Below are 16,440 nucleotides of genomic sequence, written 5' to 3'. Positions count from 1 at the left end.
TCTAGACAGGACAGTTGTAGCCGTATACATATTCGTACATGGTCAATAAAGCAAATGCGAAAATAGCCGTACATAAAAATTAACAACGGCGACGACACGGCAGCAAAAGAGTGCGAAAAAACAAATAAGCCAAGCCACAGACACGTTGACAGACAGAGCTAAAAGTAGAAACAACACCAGGAGCAACAACAAAAACAAAATAAAAATAAAACTAAAAAAACTACGGCACTGAATGAACAGACTTTCGTTTTGGCATTTGTAGTATGAATGAAAATCGGAAAATTCTAAGCAAATACCGCTGCGAAAAGAGAGACAACAACAATAACAACAACAACCAAACAAAGAACAACAAAAAAGCAAGTGTGGCCGCAAAATGGAAGCAAAACAAAGTCGCAAGCAAGTCCATGAAAATGGACTGTGTGTTGAGGTTATTTGGACGCTTGACCACACTGGAGAACTGCATGTGTGTGTGTGTGTGCAGTTAAATAAAAACGCAACAAAGCGCAATCATCATTATCGTTAAAAGAGGCGCTTACAAAACTAGACAAATTGCCACTTTAGAGGCCAGAGGCAAAAGCCAAAAGGATCGCAGTAGCGGAAGTTGGCGGCCTCACAATGGCAACGGCACAGGCGCGTATGAGCAGCAACGGGTGAGGCGAGGCGTCTATAATGACCTCTGGGCAAATGCGGTGGCAGCAGCAAGCAACACACACACACACACACACACACACTCACACTCACACACACACAAGTACACAGACACGCGCTTAAAACCGAAATGGCGCACATTAGAGACCGCAGAACGCACAAGAGTATGCTAGAAAAGTGTGCTGGAAGCCCAGCAAGCAAAACCAAAAACTGTGCGAGACTTGCCAACAACAGCAACAGCAACTACAGCAACAACAACAACAACGAGAGCAACAAGCTACACACAAAAATGCTCATAATCAACTGGGCCGCCCAGCCACAAGAGCAAATGTGTTGCCAACAAAAAGTAAAAGCTAAGAAAAATAATAAAAATAACAAAAGCAAAGATTTGAGCCTGGTAAAGTCAGCAAGTTGATGGCTGGAGTTGGATGTTCGCACGCTGGGACAGTTGAAGGTCCATAAAAAAGGCATAGGCCAGCACTTTTAGGCTTAATTATAGACACACACACACACACACACACACACACACACGCACACACACACACACACACAGGGCATAGGCCACAGCCCAAATGAGCGATTATGTGTCGAGCTTTGCTGGCGAATTCTTTTTTTTTTTTCTTTTTATTTGCCCGGTTGCTGGTCAATTTGTAGCCATCTAAACACTTGCGAAGAGCACTCATTAATGGCGAGGTTTTTGCTGGCTATTTTGTTGTTGGTTTTTTCCTTCTTTTTCGGTTTGTTTTTTTTTTTTTTTGTTTTGTTTTTGGACAGCTGCTCATGCGATGGCGACAGCAATTATTGTTACAATTAAAAAACCATTAAGTGAAATTTGGTTTTTGGTGTTGGGAGCAAAGGCAGGACACGGCATTTCCGGCAAACGCAATGAAAACATTAACTTTGCCCAGAAAAGCGAATCGATAAGAGGACTCTGAGACTTATTGTACTTTAACTGCTTCTATGTAATTGTATGCAGAATATATGTATATCCGATTTAGATTAATTGCCGCCGCATTTTATATTTATATAATAAATCAACATACAATAAAAAAAAGCAGAAAATAGTCTGCACATTTTATGAAAATATTTTGGACTTAAGAAAATCAACAAACTTAATTCCGCTTCTCACAAAATGTTAACAGAATAACGTTAAAAAAGTAATATCACAAATAGTAATTTGGTAAGCGAGCTTAAGCTCACAACTATTTTCTCATTAATTCAACAAATACAAGCTTTAATTGGCATTAGCTTGAAAATTGGTAGCCTCTTTGCATAAAAAGAATTGGTTTAATTACTTAAACGTAACTCATAATCACACAATTAATGGCAATATAAAATGCATTTCAAAACAATTCTGCTAAGCTGGGCAAGCGAATGAATTTGTTGATTCACTTAACTCAAATATGTCATTGTAATAAAGTAATTGCTTCATTAGTTCAACAGTCAGTAAGCGTAATTCTAGTAGTTGTGAAGTTATTATTATAAGTGGCATTCTTGCTCAATTTGCTGGGACTGTCGATGTCCGGCTCCAAGATTGTTGTGGCTCAAGAGTATTTACTTTTATTTGACCGTGGGGCGATCGAAACCGGTTGCTTATTTATACAAACTGTTTTGTTATATTATCACACAATTGCTATACAATTTGACAAGTGTCGCATATTCGAATTGGCTTCAGCTGACATGCAATGGACAACAACCACAAAAAAAGTAAAGAAGAAAAAAAAGAAGCCGTTGATTGGCAACTGTCACACATGCAAAATGCGCGCCAAATTGCTCGCACCTGGAGCCCAGACTCTAAGGACTCAGCCCTCCTTAAGCCCCCAACTGGGTGTCAAAGGCGCTTAAACGCTTTGAGCGTGCAGCGATGGTTTGCTTGTTTAATTTTCATTTCCCTTCTTTTTTTGCGCTTTGTTTTTTGGGTTTTTTTCCTACGTGTTTTGTTGCTACAGTTTTTCGTTGCAACTGTTCAATGTGCTTTTTTCCAATTTTTTTCTTGGTTCTTTTGAGCCTCTGTTACTGTTAGTGCCGCATATTTTCTTTTCATAATGACCAAAAACAGACGACGTCGCTTCGTTTTGCCGGCCAGAGCAATGCTTTTGAAGTTCTTTGTCGCAGCACAAAACTGTGGAACAAGAGACTGGCTACCGGTGCAGGGGGGAGAACGGGGGGAGTCAGTTGCTGCTGGGCCAAGGGCAATGTAAAATGACCTCGGCATGTGATGCGCTGCAGACCGCGTTTTTTGTTAATGCTTTTCTTTTTGTCTTGCTTGCATTTTGAGCTGCTGCTGCTGCTGCTGCTGCTGCGTTTGGGCCACCTTCTGGCATATTACCAAACCAGGTGCTGTTTAGCTTGCAAATTCAGCATTTTTTTATTCTTTTTGTTTTCTGTTTTGCACATTTTTTTTCTTCATTTTATTATAAGCATTTCAGCTGGCTTGCTTTGTTTTGGACCTTCTTTGGCGCGCTTGCTAAGTGGCAATAACAATTTGAGTTTATGCATATAATATTTATGTTTTGCATTTCTTTCGCAACTCGCCATTTGCTTTTTCCTTGAAGTTGCATGCAAAGTTTTTTCCACAAACTCACGCTCTGCGCGTTGCTGCAGCTGAAGCTAATTTTATGCTCTAAAAGCAATTGGCATTTATAGGCAATTAGCCTGAGAACCAACGCGAATGATGGCCTTAATAAATGCGGCAAGAGAAGTTTGGCGAGAAGACAAAACTGGTCGAAGGGGTCGCAGACACAATGCAAACGACTTGAGTTCATGAAATGGCCAACAACCAGACATAAAAAACGAAGTAAGAGCTGTGAGCTGTGAGCTGTAAGCCGTTGGCCACCAACTACAACAACAAAATGCAAACAGGTACAACTGAGTATCGAGAATCGAGTACCGACTACTGAAAACTGAATACGGAATACTGAATACTTAATGCCTGAATGCTGAGCCGCTGAGCCGCTGAGAACTGCAAAACTGACGCTGCAACTTTGCCAGTTTACTGCTGCATATAAAAAAAAAAAAAAAATCATACAGCAAGGGACAATTGTGAGCAAAACAGAATTTCAGGTTGTTGTACATTAAAAAGGCAGCCACTCACTTCAACACATATACACATATAATGTTGCAGTGCATTTATAAACATATATATATATATATATCTATATAAATGTATATATATTTGAATTTACTTGTATATTCACCTTGTGAGCGCCGCTTTGGAATGCAGTTCACAATTCACAACGTGCACAGTTCACAGTTCACAGTTCACACAATTCACAGTGTTTTTGTCTGTTTGGTCAACTTTTTATTATTTAACACCGTGAACACATATAAAAATCACACACTTTGTAAATCTTCAAGATTTGCAAATTATTCATGCAAATCAAATATGTATATATATATATGTATATAAATATTTTGTTGTTTTGCGGCTGCTTTGAGCTAAGACGAGTTAAATCTGGTTTCTCTCCCACTTGCGAATTGCGCGCCACATGCAACTTGTGTACCGTTCAAAACGCGTTTGTAGCACAAACTGAAACTGTTTCTTGTTTGCGGCAGCGTCGTCAGCCAAAATCGTTCGGTTTGACTTGGCTTCGTTTAGGCATTCGTGATTCGTGTTCTCGATTGTCGTCGTCGGCGCCACAGAGAAACCAGTTTTATGTTTTTATCGCACTGGCTCCTTTTATCGCACACTGTTGGCAACGCTGCTCGCGTGTTTGGGGCCAAGTTACTGGGTACACTTTGCCGGCATTTTTGGCTAACATTTGTTTACGTTGCCACGCGCACGCGTTGTTCCCAGCCGGCAGCTGTTAGCAGTTAGCCAGAGCTCGTCAATGTTAATGCTAATGCTTGCTGTTGCAGCATGTTGTTGCATGTTGTCTACATGTTGACCATGCTGACCAATCAAAATCTGTTCCTCTGCCCATAACTAACCTTTCCTCCAGGCAATGCTCTTCCCGGCCATTTCAAAGATAGTTATGGCCAACTTCTTTTGCCTCTTGCCATAATCATGGCTCAACTCAATTAGCACAGTTCTCACTACTTGTCCACACATGAGCACTCTCAGTTTCACAGCCAAAAGCCCATAAATCTACCGCTCAGCACATAAATCCTTAGCCCAAAAACCACTGGCAAAAACCAGTCCATGTCCATGGCAATGGGCAACAGCGGGCAATCGGCTAATCGGGGAGCGGAATGAAAGCAGCAGACAACAGAGAAAATTGGAAAACAAAAATACACGCTGATGACCACAGTACCGAGCAGTGACAAGCCCCAGTTTCGAGTCTGTGCCAAACAGTAAACCGTAAACAGTACGCAGCACAGTTCTTAATGAAGATTTCTTAGCCATGAAATATAAGATACGGATAATTGAAATTCTGCTTTAGTTACAAGTGCTCAAATAGTGATGTCAAAGATGTCTTCTGTTATTCTACTGCTCACATTCCTATCAAAAAATCAACCAGATCGGATTAGGACATAATATAGGAGTCCTATAGGAACTATCAGTCGACACATGAGTTCTTGGAAGAAAAACTTTTTTGTATAACAAGATATCCCAACCAAACTTCCCTAATATGCATCTTACAATGCTTCCCATATTTGAACCCCACAACTATTGAGATGTGGCTGTCCGTATAAAGTAAAAGTTAGATGAATGCAATTTGACTCAGGTTAGAAGAGTATATAATCATCGGCATGCCTGAAATAGTTTATTTTTGCTGTTTATAACAATTTTAAAATGATTATATAATTATATTTTACAGAAAGCAGTGAAATGATATATATATACAAGACCAATGTCATAATTATTTATAGATTGCAGCCTGCTTCCTTGGAAATATACAGCTATCCAGAGTAAAATCTAAAACGTAGGCCATAATTAAGCTGTGGCGAACTCAAACGAAAGTAATTTCTATAAATCAAAGCAACTCAATTGTAATGAGTAAGAAATTGAGCAAATAGAAAACGTGATGCATTTAAATGTGCGAGTGTACGAGCATTATATAAATATATATATATATATATGGGAATTGCGCGTTGGCTGATTAATTTGTGGCCAAGTCGAGTGATTGGACATAAAAAGGAAATCATTAGGCATTAGAACATGTGCATAATTTATGCGCAAATTAATAATGGCACGTAGCCAATCATTTGAATGCCATTTAATTAATTTCGCCACAGGGAGCACAGACACACACACACTCACCCACACATAGATAAATAGAAAAAGAGATAACTTTTAGACAGTTTCAATTACGTATAACGTATGTTTTTCTGGGAATAAAACTGAAACTATGCAGAACTTAATGACAGAACATAAGCCACTGAGTGGTAACCATGACGAAAATACTTCAAGCAGCTCCATAATACACTCAGAAGAAAAGTCGACTCGATTTTATGACTATTGGAAACACACTTTATAAATATAATGGAAACAGATTTCATGAAAATAGAAAGTAATTGCCGATTTAATTTAAAATAAAATAATTAAAAATTATTTCTAAAATCAAACTAAAAATCTTTCTTTCTGTTTTTTTGGCCGATTTTTATTTTAGGGTTGTCGGTTAGATTTTTTGTTGAGTGTACATATACATCGATGAAATCAAATAAATATATATGTATATATAGATATATCGCTTGTGCACAGGTAAGAGGTAAGCTAAGGGCGGGCTGCCTCTGCCACATTACCCCACATTACCCCACTGCTGAGATGCACGCATATAAATAACCAATGATGCGGCATTTATCTGGATCCGACTTACTACAGCCCCACAATCAGTCTCAGCTTACTGAGAGCCACAGCAGCAGCCGTAGCAGCAGCAGGAGCTAAACGGGCCATTGAAACTGAAGACGTCCATTGTTGGCTCGCATCCTTGGGGCTAAAAGGGATAAACGTTTAGCATGGCCTGCACGATTTTTATGTAAGGCACGTGTTGTTGTTGCTGTTGTTGCTGTTGTTGCTGTTTTTGCTGTTGCTGTTGTAGCTCCTATTGCGGATGCTTTAGTTGCTGCTCTCGCCTCTGTCCGTGTGACTGTTTCGCGTCATTTGCTGCTGATCCCAGTGGTAATTTTGTGGGTCGGATACTGGGTCCGCCTTCAACTGTAACGCAACTCTGGCGCAAAAGGCAGTCGAATTTCATTTTATTTGACGGAACGTTTCGGCCTTTGTGACTTGCAGCTTGGATGGCACTGTCTAAAGTTGTCAAAACAAAAACGACCGGACTAACAATAAGTGGCCAAAAGCAAATGAAAAACGAAAAAAAGCATGAGTATACTCCAACAAGCTCACCAGCAATGGCATCCAACGATTCACTACACCTGGCAGCAAACCAACTGCGCTGTTTGGCATCGCCCACTTGAGAGCATTGCATTGTCGGAGCCGGGGCAGGAGTCGGAGCTGGCAGTGTGTAACCTTGTCAAAACAGAATATCGCTTACCAAGTCGTTTGGCAATTTTTCTCAATTTTCACATGAGCAAAAGACAAAAAAAAAAAAAAGAACTAGAATGCCTGCGCAGGTCAGGCATCGAAAGGATGCTAAATTGCAGCTTCAAGTGCTCCAGGAGCATCCAGCTCGCACACGCTGACTTGATGTTTGGGCATCCAATTTGAAGTGCACGTTCCCACTGGGAAGCAGAGAGCAGAGGGCACAAGCGGAGAATCTTGATTTCCGCCTCTATTCGCTGGCTGCACACACACACAAGCTCACAACACACAGACAGTCGTGAGGCAGCAACAAATAAGCGGTTAGACTGTTTAGAGATGAGACTTTTTGTAATCAATTTATTTTATATTATTATCTTATTTAAAAATTAACGCGAAATTCAAAATTGGTCATAATTTAATAAATAAATATTTCACTAAGCTTTAAGCTTATTGCTTACTTTTTTTTAATATTAAATAAAAAGTATACTCTGTAAAAATGTATTATTTTTTACTTGTAATTGGATCTTAAATTCAATTTTAATTTTCTTTCGTGCTGCACTTAAATTTGAAAACTCGATTAAAAGTGGAATTCAATCTTAGAAACGGTTCCAAATATTATTCATATATTCATATATATATACATATTTTCTTATTTCTTAAATATTAAATTTTGCATTAAATAAATTTAATTAATTTTCTACTTCTACTCATTTTCGACGATATTAAATAACCATTAAATAGAATTCAATGTGTATTTGAGTTTTTTTGCACACGAACACGAGCTCAACTCTAGCCAAGGACCGCGTGTGCTGCACGATTGCTCTTTGGTGATTTGGAAGCCAGGAACTGGGAGCTGGGAGTTGGGCAGTGGCAGAAACTCCAGTTTTCTTTAGCTTTGGCATCGCGCACACAGGCAGACGGACGTGCCGAGAAACAAAGCACAAATTGTTGTATGTAATTGTGCGTTACTCATACACATCAACACGCGGCCAAAACACATTCACACACACACTCACACACACACAGACACACACACACACACACACTCACACACACACATGAGTATGGCTCACCTGCTGCTGCGTGCGGCGAATTCCATTGCATACTTTGCCCGGCTCGCTCGTTGGCTGTGCAAATAAAAAGTGATATACGCGCGACACTGAATGAATATTAATCGCCTTTTTTGCCTTGGCATCTGGCCATTGCTGCTGCCACCTTAATAATACCTTCAGCTTGACGCCAAGCATTTGGCCCAGCTGGTTGGCTGATTTGGCAGCTTAAATGATTTCCGGCAATGCTCTTCAGTATGTGTCTGTGTGTGTGTGTGTGTGTGTGTATTGGTGGAAAATACGAGTAAGTATGTGTGATTTGTTGAATTTGACAAAATTTATTAGTTTCAGTGCTAGTGCCTATTGTTTATCGAGTCGGCAGTTTGCTGCTTGTTTTCATAGTCCTTTCAAATACATATACATATATATATATATATATATTTAACGTTTTTATTGAATTTCATTTTATTTGTATGCCATTTTGGGTAAATTGCTTTTAGTCCCACGCCAAAAGAATTGAAGCTTTTCAAAGGCTGTTAAATTCAACACTTTTTTATACATTCACATGCCGCCTGTTAATTCGTCGTAGCGCAAAGAAAAAGGTGGTGGCCATAAAATGGGCAGAGTGTCGCTTTCGCGACCCTTTTTGCTGCACAGAACACTCATTCGAAACAAAACATGTATTACTTATTATAGCCCACTCCCAGAAAGCTGGGCAAACAACAGCTTGACAAGAGGGTTAAAAGCAACACCAAAGCCAGCCCCGCCCCGTACCCCAAAAATCCCCTGCTACAAGTAGTTCGCACCTTTGTGGGGTTTCTGTGCGGTACAAAAAACAAAAAAAAAAAGAGGCAAATTTTGGGCAATTCAATTTGGTTTTTCATTTCACTCACTCGACAAACTCTTACTTTTTTAATGAATTTTTGTATGGCAAATTCTTGTGGGGACGTTCGCATTAAGTTTCGCAACAGGAGCACACTCGTAACTCGTGTGGCAAGCTAAATCGGGGCACAGCTAAAGGTGTCAAGTGCTGCCAGTTGTTGACACCTTTGCTTTTGGACTTGTTTAACGGACAGAATGACAGACTTCTCGTCTCGTTTAGCTAACTTGGAAGTTAGCTATTTCCGTCAGACGTTTTTGCATGCTGTGCCATCAAATTTATAGTTAATTTTCAATTCAGCTGAACAAGCTTACACGTTTCAATGAATGGATTTTGTTTTCGAGCTGCGCCCCGCCTCACCCTGCGCTCAGGTGGCAACATTGTGTCAAAGCCAAACTTCGCAGACAACAAAAGCTCATCGCAGACAACCCATCCACACAGGGGCACAGAAACAATCGCTGGCAGCAGGGGCCAGCATTCAGTGCAACCGATTTCGCCTTTTCCCCGACAAACTTTGCCAAGCCAAAACGATAAAGCGATTTTTATAATAAAAAAATGGTCTTCTGGTTATGACATATGATAACATGATTCTTGGTCGAAATTTAGATTGGATACCATAAAATCCACTTGAATACTGCACTTTAATTGAGAAACATAATTTTTGGTACTAAACAATTATTGGGCTCTTAATCTGTCATATTTCCTTCTCAACACTGCTAAGAGCTTATTGAATAGCAATTTATATGCCCTGCAGCTCGTTATGGCAAAGTTTTGTTTGTCTTTTTGCTCAACGCGCAGAACTAATTGCAGCCCCTCCACCAAATTAGCGGGGCTACGCTTGTGTGCCCCGCTGAGTGTGTGATTGTCTGCGTGTGTGTGTGTGTCTGTGTGTCTGTGTGTGTGTATGGGTTTGTTTAAAAACGCAAATAAAAATGCGCAACGAAACTAATCTGCAAGTGAACTCGATGAGCAGCACACACACAGACAGACACACACACAAACACACACAGATACACACAGATACACAGAAAGACAGAGAGACAGGAACAGAGACAGACACAAAAGCAATTTGTTTGCGGCGCACACTATTGTTGCATTATTATTGTTTGTTGGCTGCGTCTGAGCCGTGGATGCAACACCCATGCCCACAGTCAACCAGCTGCTACTATCTGGCTGAGGCTGCCAGTAGACGATGCGACAGTTGCAGCAACACGCAGCACATGTTTGCCGCCTTGCCACTTTTTCCTAACTCGTTCTGAGCACTCTTTTCATTTTTTTTTTTTTTTTTGAGTGTTTGTGTGTGAGCCATATGCGCCTGTTAACGTATGTGTGTGTGTGTGTGGGGCCTGTCCTTGCGGTGTATTTAACCTGTCTGCTCGTTGGATTACGAAAACTCACCCATGGGCGGACAAACAAACAGACAGTCAAACAAACAACAAAAGCATGTATCTATTCATATGCCACTTTGCTGCATGTCTGAGTGTGTGTGTGGGTGCTTTGGAGTATATGTGTGAGTGGGTGTAATGCAATACGCATGCAACCAGCCATGCACCCAGCAGACGCGTGCCTGCCACAGCCCAGGCCACAGTCAAAACTGACTCAAAACGCATTGGGCGTCCAACCTTTTTATACTCTGATCCCGAAACAAGCACGAGTATGCTGTGTAATCAATTTATTTACCAAGGTCAGGAATAGGAATAGTTTATTCGAGATTATTACACTATATACCAATACATTTCTCACTAAGCTTTAAAAGTAGCACTTACTTCAAAGATACATTATCTTCACATTTATTTTGCATTCAAAGATCACTTAACTCATAATCAGTAAGGCTCCTTTTGGCCTGGCTCGTCTTAGAAATTAATCAGAGTGTTGAACAGTCGGTTACCGTCATCTGACGCAGCATTCTGACTTGTTTAGCACACTTTTTAACGCTTATTTTAGGTTTGGCTACGCGTCGAATTCCACATAGAGAGAGACTGAGAGAGAGAGAGATAAACGGAGAGACGGCGGTGAGAGAGAGAGGGAGAGTGAGTCAACCACAATGTTCACACTAATTTGCACAAGCGTCGACAAGGCTTGCGTGTTCTTTTCCAGCTCGATTGCATTTCACAGTGATTCTCTTTGGCTTTGAATCCCAGGCGTCAAAGTTATATATATATTTATATATATATATTACATATACCTCTCCCTTTCCATTTTAATATTCGCACCGCCCTGAATCAACTTGCCGATAAATAGCAAATTTATAAATCAGCTCACGATTTTTGCGTTGCATATTGTTCAATCTTAGAATGATAAGATAACCAAGACGTGAACAGACACGACGGCGGCACTTGGGTAATATCCTATGTAAGATAAAAATAATTGTAGATAGCTTTAAGATAGTTTAGAAGTTTCAATAAGCCTGCCGATGTTGTCGATGCTACAACAACGTCGTCACATTATAATTCTTGCTCTTGGGATCACGAATTCCATGTATTTGATTATAAACATACTGCTGGTGAAAATCCACAATAATAGCATAAATAAAATAGCACCAGAAACCTATGGAAACATTGCAAATATAGTATGTAGTGTTGTATATTGCATTTTAAGTGAACCCACCTGCAATTGTGTACAGCAAGGAAATAATTATCAGGCTTTGCTTCAAATCGTTTAGAATGTTGATCCAAATTGCTATGCTTCGATAGACCAACGCATAGGCGAAAACAATAGCGATCGCCAGCCAAGGCAAGAAAAACCACTTATTGTACTGCGAGAAAAGACGCAGCGTTTAATAAATATGAAATCAAATATTTATTTATTGTCACCTTAAGGGAGCCGACAAAAAGTAGCACACTACAAATAATCTGCAGCAGGCAAATATGATTCATTATTTGCAGATCTGTAAATGGTTATCTATAATCGTTATCTCTTAACCCGTGTGTTCCCCCCAGCAAAAGCTTACCCTTTTTCTGCTGGTGGTGCGAAACCTCGATGACTGCAATGACACCTATTGAGACGATCGTCGACAGCACCGCAACTGCCATGCGAGCATATTTCCCTTGGCACTCGATAAGCATTTTCGAAACAGCACTCACTTCAAGCACTCGAACTTACTGCGACAACTGTGCTGCAGATACTGAGGCACAATTTATAATTTATGTAATTTCAAGCTTATTCAATCCTTATCGCAATTGAATTAAAAGGAATTCGCTGTTCACTATAAGAAGCATATTCTGATTATATAAATACGATATTAATATATATGTCGCTACAAGAATAAAAGTACAGAACATCGAATTCGTATTAATCTCCATGGCTTTATCTTTTTTCTTGAGAAACATGAGTAACTGAGCATTCCAAACATTAGATTATATTAGAAGTGCTGCTGGTGATGTATGGGGGTAATGTGATGGAAATGTGCGGTGAACACAGAATATGTGAAAAGTTTTTGCCAAAATGTCGATATACGACGTGAGTACTAAGCAAAGGAGCTACACACACACACACCCATTCACACACACAAGTACAAGTGGGAGGCAAACGAGTTTCGCGTAAATTAGCCAAGTGTAGACTTCATTAAGTAGCGCCAGTAAATTAAGTGCTAATGTTGAAAGTTTTGACCGCCAAAGTGTGCAATGCAATGTTGTAGTTTGTTGTTGCTATTATTGTTCTACGCTCCACACTTCCGGCGGAAACAGTCAACAGCAGCAGCTACAGCAGCAGCAACAGCAGCAGCAACAGCAGCAGCAACAGCAGCAGCAACAGCAGCAGCAGAAGCAACCGCAACAACAACAGCAACAACTTCAAATTGATGATGTAGCCCCAACGAAAATTGCACTCACTTTCTCTAGTCCCCGGGGCACTTTCTTTTGTAGCTGCTGTTGATGCGTGTGCCACGCAGTCTGCAAATTTTTAATGCTTTAATCTTGATGCTAATAAATCTTGAAGTTTCTGGCACTTGCCCATTACTTTCAAAGGGTTCGGGTTCGGCTCTCAACTCAACTATCTAAAAGGGAAAAGGGGCCAAATACAATTAGACAGCTGCACGCGTAACAGTCTTAGTTTAAGCCAATTTGAATGCACTTTACCCGGCAGCGGCTAGCAAAACTAAAATGCTCCCATCTCCAGTCGGTTCCGTGGCTGGTTGGTTGTGTTTCTTCTTGTTGTAGTTGTTGTTGGCACCCGTCTTGACAGCTCGTAATTACAAGTGACGCTAAAAAAGTGTGAGTCCTGCGCAAATTGCCGCTGACACTTTGGCAGCGTCGATTTTGGCTAATCGAATTGTGAGTAGCTTTGTGCGTGAGCCTTTGCCATTCACAAGAATTGTATTCGTTGCTAATAAATAATAGTTATCAATAAATAATCAATTGTGTGCATGTATGTAAAGCAATTGTGGCTTGAAGCGTTGCTCTAAATAGACGGCCAATGACTATTTTTATAGCCAAAGCAAATTCGCACAATGTTTAACAAATAGAATTTAATTTTTTCCATTGCTAATTCGCATCCAAAGCTGCAGTTGCAGCAGCAGCCATTGAAATAGTTGTCATTGTTGCACAGTGGGACAAAGTTCAGTATTATATACAAGTAAGGACGGTCGCTTCTGACAGCTAAGCTTTCGATGAGCTCCTAATATCTAAAATGTATTATTTTTCCTATTAATACCAAATTAAAATTAAGTCTTTCCAGCCTTTAGGTGAATAATGATTGTACAAAGCCTTAAGCTGTTTTATAAAATCAAACTCTAATTGAATTTTCTCATTAGTAAAAATGTGTTTTTTAATTATGTTAGATGCACTACATTTTCCCATCCACCTGCCAAATATTAAACGTTATGAGCACCTAAACTTGATGTTGCAACCACTGTGCTTGGGGCGCGCTGTCACCACCAGTTGGCAGCTGACATTGTGGCTGAGGATTCCTTTTTTTTCCCCCATTGTGGCTTCTGCGGCCAGCAGTGGGGCTCAGAGTTGTGACACACAACTGTCAAAGTGGCTCGTGACAAATTTGTTATTAGCGAGCCAGGCAAATGAAGGCAAGCACTGGCAGCTTCAGGCTGACAGCTTTGGTTGCTCAACCGCTTGGCTTCCTTCCATTGCTTGTTTTATTAACTCTGAATTTATAGCCAGCCATTAGACGGTGCGAATTAATCAAATTTTTTTATTTGCTGCTGCTCACAAAAATTTAACAACATAAATTTGTACTTAAAAATGAGTTAGCTACGCAGCTTGTGTAGGTATTTTTGTTATTGTTCAGCTTTGACTCAATTTCACGCCGTCTCACCTGCCAAATGAATACCATTTTTCTTTGCCGGCATCTTATTATGTAAGAATTTGTCATTTTCCAGCGTGACTCGACTAGATGAAATGCAATTTAGCCGCGCTGGAGGCATTTTAATGTTCTTCTTTAATGGTCGCTTTAAAAAGCAAACAAAACACACAGCAAACAACAACAATAACAATGCGACCGTTGAACCGAAGCTCATCAAGCGCAACTTTGTCCAGAGCAAGCAACATATGTTGTCCAGCTGGATGGCCAAGTAAACTGGCTAGGATGGTTTACTCTCTAAGTTGACTGCTTGCTGCCGCCCTGTGTTTTATGCCCAGAAAAAAGTGCAAAAATATGTTGCACATAAATTTGTATTAAGTTTGCCGCTGTCACTTTTTCGTTCGCCTAAGCAATGTGGGCAGACAGCATAACGACATAATCATAAATTTAAATATGCAACCCAGCACCCAACCAGTTGTACTTATGTAAGTATATCGGATCTGCCCAGCCCATCCCACTGCCCACATCCCACATCCCACACACACACACACACACTTTACATTTCTTGCCAAAAAAACGGTAAAAAAAAAAATAAAGAACGAAAGAAAGTAGAAAAAAGCAACCTTTGCAGTGACAGTTTCACTTTGCCTGGCATAAGGAATTTCAGCTGCTGCCGCCAAGCACACATGTTGCCCCAGCTTTATGCGTGCTAAATGAAGTTGTTTCGTATGGAAAGGGAGGGTGGGGTGAGGCACTGTGAATGCGACTGGGAATCTGCCAGTTTGGGCTGTGCTAAGTGCCACGCACCCAAAGCATCACAACAATTTAAGCATTTGTGTATGTCCTTGGTGTAAGTACACTCAAGAAAACAAATAATAACAATAGTTGAGCCCAACAAAACCTTTTCTTTTAATTTAAAGTTGAAAATATTTTATCTACGGATTGTGGAATTTATAATAATAAAAAACAATATTAACTTAACTAAATAGTGAATGAACCGTACACAGATTTTAGTAAGGCCATATCTAAATCAAGTTAGTTTTAATATAAACAATAATATTAATGTATATTTAATTTATCACTTTTCTAAGCACTACACTTTACAAAAAAAAAACAATGAATTCCTTTTCTGTAAAAGAATAACTACGATATCAAATCAAAATTGTAATTCAATTTTTGTGGCAAAACACTCAAAACATATTTCTACATTTTGCCACCTTAAAGTTCAAAATATCCTCAGAAAATTTAACAGAATAACTTGAGTTTATTTGTAGAACTTCAAATTTTAACGAAACTTTTGAAAAAAAATTATTCAATACTTAAAATACAATACTTAAAATGTCAATTAACTGTAATCATTCGAGCACAATTTGAAATTGACACCTTTTTTGGAGACAGTGGCAAAACCTTGAGATAAATGCCAATGATATAAGTCTCAAATGGGCTACTTGCACCTGGGCACAAAACTTTAACGAATCCACATACATATAAATATATATATATATATACATATGTGTATATGTGCATGTACAGCCCCTTTTTGGAGAAACATTTTCCCCAATTCATAATCCCAGAGCAATGACAACAACACCGTAAAATGCTTTGCAAATAAGTCTACGCAGGACAACAACAAACAAACTATGGGGACCAACCGACTTGTAATAGATTTAAGGGCACCAAAGCAGCCCAAGAAAGAAAGCATTAGTTTATTAGAGTATGTCCTGGAGTAGCTGTGGGTGGATGTGTTGTGGCTTGTGTGTGTGTGTGTGTATGTTTGTGTGTTTGTGTGAGTGAGTGTGCATAGCTTTAATAGTCGAGTAACAAAATAAACACAGTGCTTATGCTGATAGCCAAGAATCTCAGTGCTATTGTGTTTTAGAAAAATATATATGCATTTAAATGGGAAATCTTGGGATAGCCGTCGCAAAGTTTGTCAGTTAAATTTTCTATCTCTCTGTTACGCATTGTAAAACATACAAGGTGCTTCCGCAAAGGATGAGCAAATAATGTTTGTAAACAATTTTTATTGCTTTCTGCACGAGAGATTCAAACTCGAACTCGAAACTGGAACTCAAATATCAGAAGCAGCCACCAGGATTTGCTTAAAAGTAAAAGTTGTTGATAGAAATCACAAAAATAAAAACAACACACACACACATACACAAATACACACAGACACACAATAACAT

At 39.6% G+C, this 16,440-nt stretch overlaps 2 protein-coding genes across 2 annotated transcripts in view; both read right to left on the bottom strand.

The window, feature by feature from the left end:
• The window catches only part of LOC6560005 (semaphorin-2A), a 53,170-nt gene extending 49,134 nt beyond the window's left edge, over nucleotides 1-4,036 (bottom strand). The window contains exon 1 of the mRNA XM_001986180.2: nucleotides 3,846-4,036. The gene's annotated coding sequence lies outside the window, so the exon portion shown is untranslated. The remainder of the gene's footprint in view (nucleotides 1-3,845) is intronic.
• Nucleotides 4,037-10,669: 6,633 nt separating this feature from the next.
• Nucleotides 10,670-12,124, bottom strand: LOC116805038. Its single transcript, XM_032734760.1, has 4 exons — nucleotides 11,949-12,124; nucleotides 11,812-11,885; nucleotides 11,606-11,753; nucleotides 10,670-11,545 (listed from the first exon to the last, which is right to left on the bottom strand). The coding sequence occupies exons 1-4, from the start codon at nucleotides 12,061-12,063 to the stop codon at nucleotides 11,424-11,426; spliced, it is 459 nt and encodes a 152-aa protein (XP_032590651.1). The 5' UTR covers nucleotides 12,064-12,124; the 3' UTR covers nucleotides 10,670-11,423.
• Nucleotides 12,125-16,440: the final 4,316 nt, after the last annotated feature.

This window comes from Drosophila grimshawi, unplaced genomic scaffold (genome assembly GCF_018153295.1).
Source record: "Drosophila grimshawi isolate 15287-2541.00 unplaced genomic scaffold, ASM1815329v1 contig_1367, whole genome shotgun sequence".
Classification (NCBI taxonomy): Eukaryota; Metazoa; Arthropoda; class Insecta; order Diptera; family Drosophilidae; genus Drosophila; species Drosophila grimshawi.
Note: the sequence above shows the minus strand (reverse complement) of the source record. Positions and strands in the feature narration are given on the sequence as shown.